At 46.7% G+C, this 16,207-nt stretch overlaps 1 protein-coding gene across 1 annotated transcript in view; it reads left to right on the top strand.

Moving 5' to 3' along the window:
• Positions 1-3,217: 3,217 nt before the first annotated feature.
• The window catches only part of LOC147419982 (uncharacterized), a gene marked incomplete at its 5' end in the record, with an annotated part of 62,876 nt that continues 49,886 nt past the window's right edge, over positions 3,218-16,207 (top strand). The window contains one exon of the mRNA XM_086503888.1: positions 3,218-3,447. Coding sequence (XP_086360014.1) covers positions 3,218-3,447 — 230 coding nt within the window. The remainder of the gene's footprint in view (positions 3,448-16,207) is intronic.

Raw genomic sequence — 16,207 nt, forward strand, 5'->3', positions numbered from 1 at the left:
ATACAAGGGCTCCTTATATAGGAGACGAAGAGACAAATGAGAAGACACGTCTCTTGGTGAAAAGACACGACTTTAGACGTAAAGACACATCTTTTTGGCGAAGAGCTGCAACCATTGGGCGAAGAGTCGCACCCGTAGAGCGAAGGGGTGTGACCAGTCATCGAAGGAGTGTGACTTTTGGCGAAGAGACACGTCCTTTGGGCGAAGGGGTGTGACCATCCAAGCGCAAGGGTCCTCCTTGGCATGGCACTTCGCGTATCTGCAACTAGGAGTAGATGTATTGCTGTTAACATAGTCACAATCATGACATTCCCTCCCATTTAAAATGAGAGCCCGTGTCAAAGAAATGACTTCTGATGTTGATAGAACTCTGGAAAAGCATTTAATCTTCGAAAATCTTCAATCTTTGAGTTATCTGAAGTCTTTTTCTTTAACCTTTGCTTGTTGCGAAACCTTTTTGCTTTGACTGCTAAATTCCATGTCATTGCATTATTCAAAGACTTTTAGAGGAATCTGGTTTAATCAAGTTGACTGCAACAAGAGGTTGATCTTCAAAATCCTTCGTGTGATGTAAGATTTCTGGTTCAAAATTTTCTAGTAACTGCGAAATATTTGGGGAAGAGGAAATCTTCTCAAGGTACTCTTCAGATGGGGTAACTTCAACTTTAGTAATCACTGGAGAGGATTTTGGCTTGAGATTGTAATAATCTTCCAATAATGAATCCCAAAATTCTTCAGAATCATCTTCTGGAACTGTAACTTCATGACTTGTAATTGGCATATCATCATCCAATAAAGAATCAAAGAAAGCATAGTCGTCTTCAGACTCGGAATCTGCAACTATATCTTTATCTTTGTCCTCATCAATTCATTTAGGAGAAGTTACCGAATTCAGAAATTCATCAATAACAATATCTGCATCTGCATTGGAAATCATATTCTCTTCATAATCCATTGTATCATGTCGCTTGACTAGTACACGTGAGGCTTGAATCACTCTTTCCGCATGAGAAAGCCCGTGTAAAGTCAATTCGCCTCCATCTTTGAACAAATTGATAGTATGTCCTCGAAAGCTAATTGCTGGATCATATTGAAATAACCAATGCTGACCAAGAATCATGTCGTAATAAGATAAAGGCATGACTTCGAAATCCAATTAATCTGCATAAGTTTGAATCTTAAATTGCAACTGTCGAACTGTCTGATCACAAGTTAAAATCGATCCATCTGTTAATTCCACATCATATAAGTGAGATGTCTTCTAAGTTGGTAAGCCAAGCTGTTGAACTATCTGAGTGCTGACGAAATTTTTCGAGCATCCGCTGTCCACTAAAATATTGATGGAGCGACCATTCAGTAGTCCAAGAAGGCTCAAAACTTGCTTTGAGAGAGGCTCCAAAACTGAAGAATTGCACTGAGTATGCTTCATAAGAATACTCGTATCCTCTGAGACACGAATCGTATTGACCACAGATTTTCCTTTATCCTGATTGCTTAGCAAAATCTGGTTGTTCAGAGTTCGATGATGTTTCCGCGTTGGAATTTCTTTTCGAATTAGACGGATTTGGTCTCTTTGGACATTGATACCATCTATGGTCACCACTACAAATTGTACATAATCCTTCCTTCTTTGAAGTCGAAGATTCATTTGAGGAAGAGCCTTGTTGAGTATTGGAATGCCGATCGTGAGAAAAATCACGTCCTTTACCACGATCAAGTGGAGGAACATGTGAAGAAGATCTGCTTTCAGATTGTCGATCTTGAGAATAGGACCTTGAAGTTGAATAAGGTTGCGTTGCTTGTTGTCTGAACTGAAACTGATGTTGCTGACTTTGGCTTTAGTTGTCTCTACGATTGCGTCGTGAAAAGCGAGCGCTATTTGAAGATCTGTCACCAGGGAGAAAATTCCGTGTAGGGCGCCGATTATCGCCAAGACGCTCCACATAGGCAATTGCAGCATCCAAAGTGGTAGGGTTATATTTGTGCACATCGTCCTTCAGGTTGGGTTCGAATCCGTCGATAAAGCTGTGAAGTTTATCAGAGGGACTAAGGGTCTCTATCTCCAGAGTTAGTCTTTGGAACTCTGTGATGTACGCAGCCAAGGAACCTGTCTGGCTCAGGCGGCGAAGAGAGGACCGGGCATGAAAATCTGCATTGGCAGGTTCGAATGCCTTGCGAATAGCACGCCGGAATTTATCCCAAGAAGGTGTGTGTTTACCATCAGCAACCTGTCGTCGCCACCAAAGAAATGCTATGTCCTTGAGTAGAGAACTAGCAAGTGCAACTTTTTTACTCTCGACCAAGTCTGTGTTCGATAAGTAAATCTCCATTTTGAACAACCATTGGTCCAGCACGTACTTGTCGCGGCGGCCATTGTACGGTTCCGGTAGTTTAACATCAAGCTTCTTCTTCTGTGCAACATTAAAAATTTTATAAAGTAATTGAAGTTCGCGATTGTCTACCTCTTCAGTTGGATCTGGTTCGTTTGGTTCGTCCACTGAAGCTTCGGAAGGTTTTGAAGATGCTGCATTTGTAGTTCGAGAAACAACAGGTCGACTTCGAGAAATGTTTTCCGTGTGCATCTCATCCAAGCGAGTGTGAAGTGATGCAAAGCTTATGGAAAGTGTGTCCTTCTGCTCCTTGATAAGAGTAAGGGCATCGTCAGATTGACCACCTCCATCCTGAGAAGTCCGCATGGTTACGCCTCAAAGGGAATTCTTGAACATGTGCAAGTGCTGGGACGGGTACTCCGATAACAGGAACGCTATCTCGAACGGGTTCCGGTTCTAGGGTATCGGGAATGATAATGACTTCGGGTGTCGAGAGGGGGTATGCCGGTAATGACTTCGAGTGCTGAGAGAGGGTACGCCAACAATTCTGTGTCAACAATTCTGTGTCAGGAACCTTGCTATGTACAAGACGTAGGGGAAAGTTGCCCATCGGTTCGCGTCAACCATAGCATGGGAATGCACCACGCGAGGGAACTGAGTAGCAAGAGGACATGGCTGCCAGCGCTGGCTGTGTATGTGAGAGGACGAGCCGAATTTTCCAACGCTGGAGAAAAGGCATCTTTACGTATTGCTTGTTGGGTGATTTTATTATCGCTTACTGGTTTATTTAAGGAGTGCTTTCATATGGCCCTTTTTTTTTATTATTGGGCTGGCCGGCCACATTGGGCACCCTCAGGGAGTTAAAAAATAAAGCGCTGCTGGTTTGAAGAGAAATACACCAGCGAAGCGTTAAAAGGACAGCCAGCGTGCAAAGAGATTTCAGCCTGGCGGCGTTTCAGGCCAGCGCATGGAGAAAAGGGTGCTGCCGCTTGGGAGAGATAGTGTCTCTTGGGAAGAGGTGTAGCACTAGGTGCCCAAAGGGTGTACCCGATGGCGGAGACATTTCATGCCAAAGGGTACGAGCGGCCAATTTGCATAAGGATACGCAAATCTCCGGGTACGTCGCACACACACGTCTGTTATCTGTGACATATAATAGGCATGAATTGGACAAAACACTCAAGTTACCTCATACTCAAATGTGTGTGTACTCCACCGTTCTTTTGCTGCCATACAACGTCGAGAAGGGGGGGTAGAGTGTAGCGTCAAGGGTGAGAGGCTCACAACCGTAGGGTCCCAGAATTTTTTTTTGCTCTGATACCACTGTGAGGATTCTAGGTACTAATCCTTTACTAAGTACTTAAACTCATGATTAAAACTTAAGAAACTTGAACTGTACTCGAGACAAGACTTAGAAGACTCTGTGTTTAATTCATTGAATGTGTGATACAAGGGCTCCTTATATAGGAGACGAAGAGACATAAATGAAAAGATACGTCTCTTGGTGAAGAGACACGACTTTAGACGTAAAGACACATCCTTTCGGCGAAGAGCTGCAACCATTGGGCGAAGAGTCGCACCCGTAGAGCGAAGGGGTGTGACCAGTCGTCGAAGGAGTGTGACTTTTGGCGAAGAGACACGTCCTTTGGGCGAAGGGGTGTGACCATCCAAGCGTAGGGGTCCTCCTTGGCATGGCACTTCGCGTATCTACAACTAGGAGTAGATGTATTGCTGTTAACATAGTCACAATCGTGACACATCTACTTTAAGTGTCTGGACATGCACAGTCTGCGAACACTCACAAAAGTGCTAAAATACTTCATAGTCTAGGTTGACTGAATTGAACCCATGTCATGAAGTAGCTTGTCCACGTACACGTAGGGTTAGATGGGCACGTGACATGCGTGCAATTGCTACTGACTTTTATTGTGAGTTGATTTTAGTTGAGCCACAGTCAGAGCATCCAGATGCATGGAGAGAGCAGATATGGGTACAGATGCCTTGCTTAGTCACTAAGGAGGTGCGCCAGAGGCTCGAGCGCCCTCTCGAACAAGACGAGCTTTAAGAGGCCCATAGCACTACTTGAGGGAAGCTGTCTAAGGGAGGATGGTTTAGACTACTAGTTTTTTTTTTTCGAGGAAAAGATCCTTCGATTAGTTAATAAAACTACCCATAGGGCTACAAACCACCTCCACTAGAGAGGGCTACATTAAAAACAAGGGGAGACTCTCCCAGTGATTAAACAAAATATGTACAATGAGGGCTAAATCAAAAAATGGGAGGAGGAAAGAGCCACACAGGTGGACGGTAGTGCCATCTGGGCGCACCCTGGACCAAGGTGAAGAAAGGCCGTCGGCGCCATAGTCGCAGGAAAGCCTCTCTGGAGTCTGCGGTTCCGCATGCGGTCGGAGTTTCCTTGAAGTCTCTCGAACTGACCTTGATAGTGTGAATCAGGTCCAACCAAAAGTCACGAACAGTCTTTCTTGGTGGGACAGGGCGAGCCTTGAAGATGCAGAAGCAACAGGCCCGCCAAATGGACCAGAGTGTCAGGCCACAGACGAGCTCCCAACACACCTCTCTCTCACTGCACCACTCTTGGGAGGTAAGCTCTGTGGCAGGCTGAAGTGTAGGCCGATCCCCTGGATCATTATCATCCTGCTGGTGGAGGCTAACTCAAAATGGAGTGCAGGGCCCGTAAGGGTGGACCAGGCTGCAAAACCCCAAGTGTACTGCCGCACTCTGGAAAGAGCTGGCATCAACCTAAGAACCCGAAGCCAAACTTGCTGTGCCATGGGGTAGTCCCACAGACAGTGACATTGACTCTCCAGAGGATGGTCACAAGCTGCACATGCCGTTGAAAAGTCACTACGAACTAACCAACTCCCGACTACTGTAGCTCTGTGTGCAACAAGCCACTGGAACAAAGTGACTCTCCTCGGCTGTCTGGAGTCCCACAACCCTCCCAAAAACCTGACAAGGACTCAGCTGTGAGACCCTCCTCCTGCCAATGAAGTGTTGCAGCAGGACGAGCCTCTCTTTGTGCTGCCAGTATGTGGCGCCCCAGTCGAAGAGTTTACTGAAAGAAGGGAATCCCAAGGTGATCGGCTGAAGAGAAGGGGTCTCTCCAGGGTTCCACTGCACTTGTGCCAGAGGGTAGCTCTCCCAAGCCCAAAGCCGCCAAGTGGCCTGTCTCAAGATCTGTTGGGTCAGGATCTATAACACAAGTCTTTCCACAGATGCCCACTACTCGTATCCTCTGAAAACAACATTCTGCAACTTGTGGAGCCTCTACTGAGACTCTGTGTAGGAGACCCTCTCCGTGGATCTCATAGAACATGGGGGGTACGGACTCTGAGCAAGCACGAATTGCGATGAAGACCTCCTGTTATGTCCTGCTCAGAGGAGAGGAGATCTAGCCCAGATGCCGTCGGGATGAGCGTCGAGTGTTCGAGCGGACATAGTGTGAACACGGCAAGTGTGGCTGGCCATTATTATAAAAGGGAGGCCAAGGCCTCATTTGCAGTTATCGACCCCCAATGGCAGAGTGCCAGTGGTGAGCCTGCAACGCTGGGAGTGCACGAGGTCACCTCGAGGAGGTGAGGCCGGGTGGTATGGGACGCTCGGTCTTACAGGTGCACGCCTATGTCCTCGGACGCTGGCCCTAGCACGGGGGAGCTGCCGGATGGTGGCTATGGTCGGGTGGTTCGTCCGACACGTACCTGTAGGTGGTCTGTGTAGCCGGGAGATCCTCTCTCCTCGTTCGTTTCATGGTATCAGAGCCAGCTTGGTTGCAAGCAGGACCGTGTGCAAACCTACGGATCGGTTCGGGTCGGAAAACCTCAATTTCGTGTAATTTTCAGTGATTAATTTCTTTTTCTTCTCACGAGCATGTGTACAGGCGAAAAATTCATGTTGTTTCTGTTGATTCTTGATAAAATTCAGAGATTTAATAGGTATGACTGCTGAATTTTTCTGATTTTTGACAAGATCAGAGGTTTCTTCATTAGTCTTACTGATTTTCGACGAAAATCCGGGAATTAGGCTAATTTGCAGGAAATTTCAGCATGCAATACCTATTTTTTTAATCTTTCTCTACACTCTTCCTCTGTGCGAAGCAGAGAGAGAGAGAGAGAGAGAGAGAGAGAGAGAGAGAGAGAGAGAGAGAGAGAGAGAGAGAGAGAGAGAAGTACCTCCCTCTCTTGTAGCAAGGGTTCTGCAAAACGCTGCAAGCGTGGGAAGAGCTGTAGCTTTCTTCCAGCGTGGAGGATTGAGCTGGCTCCAGCGTGGGCAAGAAATTGCGTGCTCGGCACAAGCCTGCACACGCATGTAAGCAAGGGAAAATTTGCCACGCGTTGTGCTTCTCTCTCTCTACGCACGCTTTGCTGCAGATTTTTTTTAACGCTGGGCAGCCTTTAGGCCTTGCGTTATTTTTTTTAACAACACGCTGCCTTGTTTGTTTAGCCAGATGGTCTTTTATTTAAGTGGCCAAGGACACTTAAAAAAAAAAAAAAGGGGCCTGGACACTTTGGGATTTGTAAGTGTAGTCTAAAACCTGCATATTATAAAAAACTCACTTACAGAGTTGCAGACACTTATAGAGAACTTCATTTTTGCTCTCCTGCTCCTCTCTCGAGGCTGCTCTCCCCACCCTGCTCGCGCTCCCGCGCTTCCGCCATCACCTGCTCGCCTTTGGATGCTCACGCCGACACGAAGAGCTCCTCGCCTTTGAAAGCCTATGCCAAATTGATGAAAACTCTGTCTTTTGATAAATATACGAGAGCTTTCAAAGAAGCGCTCACCTTTTGCAAGGTGCATTCTATGCACGCGGTGCACATGTACTTGTTGGGATTACATGAGGATTATCGTTGGGCCTTAATCAAGGACAAAGCTCCGACTGATGTCGAGGATGCAGTGGCAAAGGCCAAGACGTTCCATTTGATAAATGGAGCAAACTATGAGAAGAAAAGAACTGCAGACCATCAATCCGGTGAGGGTGCTTCGAGGAAGCGACCCCGATTCCAGCATAAGTCCAAATCATTGCCGAGATCTTCTCAGGAGAAGAAGAAAGCCAAAAATGCTTCAGTTGTTGATGCAGTGAGGAAGGGGGCTTGCTTCGGATGTGGCCAGACGGGTCACCAAATCAAGGATTGCCCCAAGAAGAAGAAGACACAGAAACCGCAAGGTCGTCCTTCGGTTCAGATTCACGAGATCTCAAATAACTCTGATATTGTTCAAGTTGAAATCCATCATTTAGCGCACAGTTCATGCACTAATTGTACTTGTAGCACCAAAGTGTTTGATAAGCACGATCTTCTCCGTTTCCTCGGGAAGATCAATGGTCATGACGTGACCGTACTCCTTGATAATGGAAGCTCACACAATTTTGTGGATGCAAAATTGGTGTAGAAACTGAGCCTGCGGACGCGGGACAGTGACCATGAGTCTCACGTGAAGATGGCTCGTGGCGAGGATGCGGATGTATGGAATCGGATGGTTCCAGATTTGTCGCTCGAGCTGGTTGATTACAAAGAGAACGTAGATCCTACATCATGTGCGTGGACAGAGCAGATGTTATTTTAGGAATTCCATGGTTTTATGATAAATAAGACTCATTGTATATAGACTATGTACATCACTCTCTTGTTTTTGTTAAGCAGAACATGCCTCATGTATCTGTGTCGCTTTGTAATCAGAAGTCTGTAAATGATGGTTTTGCAATACCAGTTGTTACTGCTTTGGAAATGTATAAAGAAATAAAGTCTTTTGATGTTGACTTTTATCAATGTGTACCATCTGCTTGGTTTGATTCATTAGTGCTTGGTACTTCTGTCACTGAATTTCGTAAAAATGTTTCATGTTCTTGTGTTCAACTTGGGGATTCCGACGAATCCAATCTTATCCGAAAAATCATGACTGATTTCAAGGATGTTTTTCTTGATGCTCTATCTCCTGGCTTGCCGCCTTCTAGAGGAGTTGATCATGGCATTGAGTTGGTGGCTGGTAGTCAGCCCTTCTCAAAGCAACCCTATCGGTTTAGTAAAACCGAAGAGGACGAGATTCAGTGGCAGCTGAAAGATTATCTCGACAGGGGTTTCGTTCGACCAAGTAAGTCCCCGTGGGAGCACCACTGTTACTTTCTCGAAAGAAGGATAACACTATGCGCTTCTGCGTGGATTACAAAGGGTTGAATAAACTCACTGTTAAGAACAAGTATCCGCTCCCACGTATGGACAATTTGATAGATCGGCTCTATGGAGCGTTGTATGTTACGAAGATAGACCTGTGATCAGGCTATCATCAGATACGGATCAAGATAATCCCCTTGTCTGGAATGAGCGTCTCGACGAGAGCTTTCGGACACTAAAGCACTTGGTGACTACTGCGCCAATATTGCACATTGTGGATCCTAGCAAACCATTTGTGGTTGAAACGGATGCTAGTGATTATGCTATTGGTGCAGCGTTATACCAGGATGGACCTCTTGTTGTGTTTGAAAGTAAGAAGCTTTCCGACGCTGAAATGCGTTATCCAACGTACGAGAAGGAGCTTTATGCTGTAGTCCACGCCCTGAGGAAATGGCGGCACTACTTGTATGGCTCTACGTGTGTTGCATGGACAGATCATCACTCCTTGCGCTATATCTGTGATCAGGATTATCTCAGAGGCCGGAAGGCTAGATGGGTTGAGCTTATGCAAGAGTTTGACTTTGAGATCCGTTATTGAAAAGGATCCAGCAATCAAGTTGCCGATGCGCTCAGCAAGATTCCTGAGGTCAGTGCCTTGTCTATGGCTGAAATCTCGACGGATTTCTATCTCTCTCTCCAAGGGCTATGTCGTCCCGATGGCCATTTTGGCAAGATATGGAATGAGGTCAAAGCGGGACATGACTTGCATACAGGCTTGGGTGGTAGTGAGTCGTGCTGGAGAGACGAGACAACGACGTAAAGTCTGCGTGTCGGAAATCTATGAGATTCGACAAAGAATTTTGTGCGAATGCCACGATGTTCCTAGCGCTGGGCACCCAGGCATCCAGAGAACTTTGGCTTTGGTCAAGCGATATTTCTATTGGCCAAGGATGCGCTCTTACATAGAGAGCTATGTGAAGAGATGCGCTCAGTGTCAGGTCAATAAGGCAGAGCGCCTTAGGAAAGCTGGCCTGCTACATCCATTGGAAATCCCAGATCCCAAGTGGCAGAGTATTTCCATGGACTTTATCGTTGGTTTGCCAAATACTAGTCGGGACAATGACACTATTTGGATTGTGGTCGATAGACTCACAAAAATGGCGAAGTTTATACCAACGAAGTCGACAGTAAAAGCCCATGAGTTGACAGTTTAATTTGTCGATCAGCTTTATAAGCTGTATGGTCTGCCAGAGGATATCGTCAGTGATCGAGATACTAAGTTCACTGGCCGATTTTGGCGAGATGTGTTTGCTCATCTTCAGACTAAGTTGAGTATGTCGTCTTTTGACCATCCTGAGTCCGATGGACAAACTGAGAGGATGAGTTAGACGTTAGAGGACATGTTGAGAGCCTATGTCTCTCACAGGCAATCTGATTGGGAAAGGTATCTTCCACAATTAGAGTTTGCCTATGATAGTAGCAAGCATTCTGCTACAGGATTTAGCTTGTTCATGCTGATGTATGGATTTGAGCCTAAATTCCCAATTGCTATTGGCTTAGAGAAAGAAAAGGAACGCTAAGCTCGTGATTTCTTGTATGACATGCAAGAAATGCTCGAATTGGCTAAGGACAGTATAGGAACGGCTTGTGACCGAGTTACTACTTATGCTAATCAAAAGAGATCCCCAAGGACTCTAGATGTGGGACAATGGGTCTATCTAAAGATACCCAAGGATTCCAAGACTATGTGAACAAGAAAGCATTATAAGCTTTCAGCTAGATATTGTGGTCCGTTCTTGATCACAAAGAAAATTGGCCAAGTTGCCTATAAATTGGCTCTTCCTTTGGATGTTAGTGTACATCCAGTGTTTCATGTCAGCCGCCTTAAAGTGAAATTGGGCGAAGCCGACATTGTTGTGCTTATCGAGGAAAATGTATGGCAAGATATGCAAACTGAGTATATTCCTCGAGAACCAGAGGTAGTTTTAGATCATCGTACCCGTCAGTCGCGTCAAAAGGCTTATGACGAGTACTTTATTAAATGAAAGGGTCAATCTGAAAGGTTTGCTACTTGGGAAGCCGTTAGAGCTTTGAAGGCTCAATATCCCCACTTCATTGATGAGGACATCAATGGTTCTTAAGAGGGGAAGTATGTTATGTCCCGCTCACAGGAGAGGAGATCTAGCCCAGATGCCGTCGGGATGGGCGTCTAGTGTCCGAACGGACGTAGTGTGAACACGGCCAGTGTGGCCGGCCATTATTATAAAAGGGAGGCCAAGGCCTCATTTGCAGCTATCGACCCCACTGGCAGAGTGCCAGTGGTGAGCCTGCGAGGCTAGGAGTGTGCTAGGTCACCTCGAGGAGGTGAGACCGGGTGGTATGGGACGCTCGGTCTTATAGGTGCACGCCTACGTCCTTGGACGCTGGCCCCAGCACGGGGGAGCTGCCGGATGGTGGCTATGGTCAGGTGGTTCGTCCGACGCGTATCTGTAGGCGGTTTGTGTAGCCGGGAGATCCTCTCTCCTTGTTCGTTTCACCTCCAGTGGCGTGAAGGCCCCCATCCATTTAGGAGCTGCTGTCTCTAGAGGGGTGAGCCAATCAGTTGGTAAAGCCTCTGTAATGTCCTGTCACATGCTGTGCACCCCTCATGCCTCATAGCTGGATGCTTTGTGCCTCCTCGAGCAAACCTGAAAACTGAAGCCAGTCGTCGCGAGTGTGGGTTGGGCCCTCTGCCATGGGATCCCAAGAAACATGACGCCTACTACCAACCAGGTGGCCTCTCAGAGTGCTAACCATGGGGTTCCAAACAAGGGCTATCTCAAGCGCTCCTCCGTGCAAGTGGGTCGGTATTGCTCAAGGCCACTCCTCAGTTGCTCCTAAGACCAAAGCGGGCTTGCAGCAAACCGATCCTCCAATCTCCGGCTCAGACCAAGTCTACGCATCTCTGTAAAGATCCACCTGATGGAAGGGCTCCAAGGGCCTCGTGCATGAGGGAATCGAGCTCGAAGCCTGTGAAGCAACAACTCCTTCCAGGGCTCTGCCCCTGGAAGCAGTCCTCTGACAACAAACTTCCCAAGAAGGGCTCTGCTGTACTGTGCTGTCGGATCCCCAGCCCCCCTTGAGAACATCGTAAGGTGATGACCGGACAGGCTACTTTGGCCTAGGCTAACTGGGTGTTGTGCCTTGACTAAAGAAAGTTCCCGATCAGCCTCTCTAGCTGGCTGATACAGGAGCTCAAGAAGATCCAACAAGACGTGAAGAACCACATAGTAGCCAATAGGACCTGGTTGGCCACTACAACTCTACCTGCCAAAGAGAGCCGTACCGAGCTCCAATGTAGCAACTTCCTCCTAATGGACAAGAGGAGGAGAGCAGTTTGCTGAGCACTTAGGGGACAAGTCTAGGCCAACCTGACAACCCAAATAATGAACTGCAGTCCCTGGGGGAATCCATGTGAAACCCTCACTTGGTGACCAATCAAGCGTAGGAAAACTGCCAACCTAGTAAGCTACTTGTCTTCCTCTAGTTGGTCGATGCTCCTGATGCACAATAAAACACCTCAAGAGCTTGCTCACACGTGTGCAGATTGGCCTCCTGGCCCTCCAAGTACAAGGCTGAGTCGTCGTCAAACTTAGCGTCAAGTAACTCATTGCCGTACTAGGGAGCTCGAGACCATGCAAGCCAACCGTCTGAGAAGTCAAAAATCTGCTCATAGCCTCAACATAGAACAGAAAGAGGAAGGGGGCTAGAGGGCAACCGTGTCTGAGCGAATGCGTGAGCATGAAGCGTTCCCCTCTCCCCCCTGCCAAGAGCACTTGAGTGTGCGCATGCCTGTAGAGAGCTGACACATCTGTGATCCAAGCATTTGAGAAATCCATCCTACGTAGAGTGCCCTCCAGGAAGTCCCAGTCAACTCTGTCGTAGGCCTTCTCAAAATTGAGGAGTATCACCAGATCCTCCTCGGAGACACGCGAGGGCAGATGCCTCCCAAAAAGTGAAGATGTTATGAAGGATACTACGCTCCTTGACAAAACCTGTGTGAGTCCCATGTATAATGCTCTCTAGTAGTGGTTGAATCCTCAAGCTCAGAGCCTTTGCTAGAATTTTGTAGGTTGAGTTGAGAATGGTGATGGGTCGCCACTGTTGAATCTCATGCTGTCAGGCATCTCGCCAGTGTGCAAGACGTACTGGAATGCGCTGCAAAGATCTAAACCAAGCAAGTCTGAGTAGTCCAAGAAAAAGCTAGGAGTCAAACCATCCTTCCTGGACAATTACCTCGAGGGAGTGCTCTGAGGGCCTCATGGAGCTCCTCTAGATGGAGGGGAAGCTCAAGTCTTTGTCGCATCTCCTTAGTAACAAGGCAAGGCATATGTGCCCAAACCTGCTCTCTGCATGCATCATGACGCTTTGATTGAGGCTCAGTTGACAACAGATCACGGTAAAAGTTAGTAGCAACTGCACGCAAATCCTCAGGCTTTGAAGCAACTGACCCGTTGGGTCTCCTCAACTGGGTGACACTGGTGTGCGCATGGCGGGACCCCACCGTCTCAAAAAACTCCCCAGTAACTCTGTCACCCACTTGGGTCCACTAAGATGCTTGCCGATGGAAGGCAAACTCATGGCGCCGCTCCTCAATGCTAGCCAGCTCTTGTCTAGCCTGCTGCATATACTCCTCCAACCAAGGACTGCCTAGATGATAGTCCTGTATCCTCTGCAAGGAAATAATGCCGTATCATAGACACTTCTCCTCCCTGGCTGCAGCCAAGTGAGCTGTAGACTCTGGAGGAAGAAGCGACTAAGCTCAACCAGTCTAGAGGCGATGCTACCAGGAGGGGTGTTCTGCGTGTCCAAGCTCTCTGTCCAAAGTACCTCCATTCGCTCTCTAAGCTCTAGATCCAACAAAATCCTCTCAGGGATGCGTAGCATTGCACCCCCTCTCCTTTGTCTATCTGTCACATGAGAATCATTGGCGCATGGTCGAAAAGGTAGTCCCTGCCAGGATACAAACAGATCCCTCCATGTCACAGATGTGGTCATTGGTGTAGAAGCGATCTATCCGAGATAGATTCACTCCTCCTGCTCTGCGGTTAGAGTGAAAGAATGTCACGTGCACATCTAACCATATGTGTACGTGGACAAGCTACTTGATGACAAGGGTTCAATTAGCCTAGCTTAGGAAGTGTTCTAGCACTTTTGTGAGTCTGTTTGCAGATCGTGCATGTCCAGGCACTTAGAGTAGATGCATATCCTTTGGTTTCACAGAGCATGATCATCAGATTACCATCAGAACCCATCAGGAGCATTTTTATAGCACACAGACCTATTTTCCCTATTTTAGCCATTTTTCACTTATTATTAATAAGTGACTTTGTTGGGAATTGGGTAGGGCAAATCGGCCAAGCTACTATATAAGAAAACTAGCGCTAGCAGTTTCTGATAGAAGAGGCAGTAGGGACCAAGTGTCCAACAGAGCACCTTCTCAGCAAGACTCCCCTGCAGGCAACCTAGCGTTTTCAGCCACCAAAGAAGCTAGCATTTTCAGCATTTGCAGACCAGCCCTAGTGTTTTGCAGTTGCAGATCAGCCCGGCGATAACCGATCACAGCAGATTCCCTAGCGTTTTTGCTGCAAGACATTAGATCAGCCTAGCGTTTTTGGATCAGCAAGTTAGCCTAGCGTTTTGCAGATTCCCAGCGACAAATCCATTATTAGCTTCAGCGTTTTCAGTTTTTAGCATAAAGACACCGCAGAGCAGCCCCAAACCTCGCAGATCTCACCTTCCCGCAGCAGATCCTCGCCACACGGTCAGATGAGCAAGCGTTTGCAGATTCAGCCCACTATTCACAGATTTCAGCATCTGCATTTTCAGCGCGTCGTCGTCATCGTCGTCGTCACCGACATAGAGTCAGAATTCAGTAGATACAAACTCCGGATTGGATGAGTATATCAAGTTTGATGTCGAAGTGCTCGATTGAGTAGATCTCAACAAGGCGGTAGCAATTGCTCTCTTCTAAGAGATGAAGCACAACAAAGGAAAGCCTAAGGAGAACAAGTCTTCTCACAATACCTTTCAGACTCCTCAGAACCCACAGAACGGTAAGAACGGTAAGAATGGTAACTCTTCTAGCCAATCTTCCTTTAATCCTTATGAAAAGAACTCTCAAAATGACTCTAAGGGTAAAGCTAAAGCACCTGCTAAACCTAAGCTAACCCCATATGAAAAAGCTGCACAAGGAATTATAGGAGGGTACATAACGGCAGAAGAACAAGTCATTTATTCTAAGGAACGTAGATGTTATCAATGTCACGTCAAGGGTCATATAAAGAAGACATGTCCTAAGAATGAATCCAACGAACCTAAAGAACCCACAGAACCCACATCCTCTGTTAATGCCATAAATGAGAACACTAGTGTGTCCCAAGTTTCTCATGATTATCTAGTTGATAAGTCTCTCATGAAGTGTTATGGTCATGTGAATGGTATACGCATGGTGATCTTGTTTGATTCAGGCAGTATGCATGATGTGATTGGTGCCTCTCTTGTAGGAAGAGCCCGCTTGGAGGTTAGCAAGACATCTCTTCTCGAGGTGTCGGGCTTCGCTCCCGGCATGGACTCTCTCATTACACGAGAGTGCCTTGGTGTGTTATTCACTGTTCAGCAAGCATCCTTTTGTCGAAAATTTGTAGTGTCTCCTCTCTCAGGATGTGATATGATTTTGGGCATTAGATGGTTTCGTGAGCATAACCCTCTCATTGATTGGGCAGACAATACGCTAACTCTAAATGCCAAAAGTGACTCTCCTGTGGTGAGGAAGTTATTCATTCTTTACCTCTCATTTCTAATGTGCAGGCGAAGCTTGTAAAGAAACAGGAGGAGACTCTCTCCGTCCTTTCTTCTCCAAAGCACGACACACATATTTTGCATGATAGAGATGTGATTGTTCACAAGGATGATGGTTTGAATGATGATGTTTCTAGTGAAGCTAACTTGATTGCAGATACGATCAATCACGAAGAACCGATCTTGGTTTCCGAGTCGTGGTCCAAGGAATCCACTTAGGAAGTATTGTATGTTTGCATGATTAGTCAACACGCATTGTTCGAGTGTTTCATTCGTGACGGTTTCTTGTATTTTCGTCACCGTCCCTTTTCACAAGCATGCCGTATTGTACGATGCACATGATTCACTTACGGATGAGCACGGATGAACACTGATCTCTCTCGAAAAGAAACAAAGTTTGCATTCAAGGAATTTACATTGTTTCTCGATTGTCCATTTTGTCAATCGCTTTTACATGTTTCTTCCTTGGCATGACACAGTCTTAGAAAGAGCACGAGCAAGATTGTCCATCAAGCATTGGCATTTCCGTTGTGATTTACCACAGTTGATAGGTTTACGTCGAAAAGTCAAGATGCGATCTCACTTTTTGCGTGTGTTTGGTGAATGCTTTGGCACTCCGCCACTTTGTTCATCTGCATTATATGCACAGTCATTTAGGACGAATCGTATTTTTTCAGTTACTCTACATGGGATGGGTCCTTCTTTATTTTACTTCCTTTATGTCACTAGGGCCCCATCGGACCGGGTCCCCATAAGTTTGTAGGACTTCTTCTTCTGTTAGTTGTTCTTCTTAGGGTTTAGGCCCGTCGGCCAGCATCTGCAAGTTGGCTCCATTCTTCAGGGCTTTGACATGTCAGCAGTTTGTGACAGGGGCCCTTGGAGGAGGGTTTGAGAACCGTCTGGTGTCGTATT

This window comes from Adiantum capillus-veneris, chromosome 28 (assembly GCF_014529385.1).
Source record: "Adiantum capillus-veneris isolate H3 chromosome 28, ASM1452938v2, whole genome shotgun sequence".
NCBI classification, from domain to species: Eukaryota; Viridiplantae; Streptophyta; class Polypodiopsida; order Polypodiales; family Pteridaceae; genus Adiantum; species Adiantum capillus-veneris.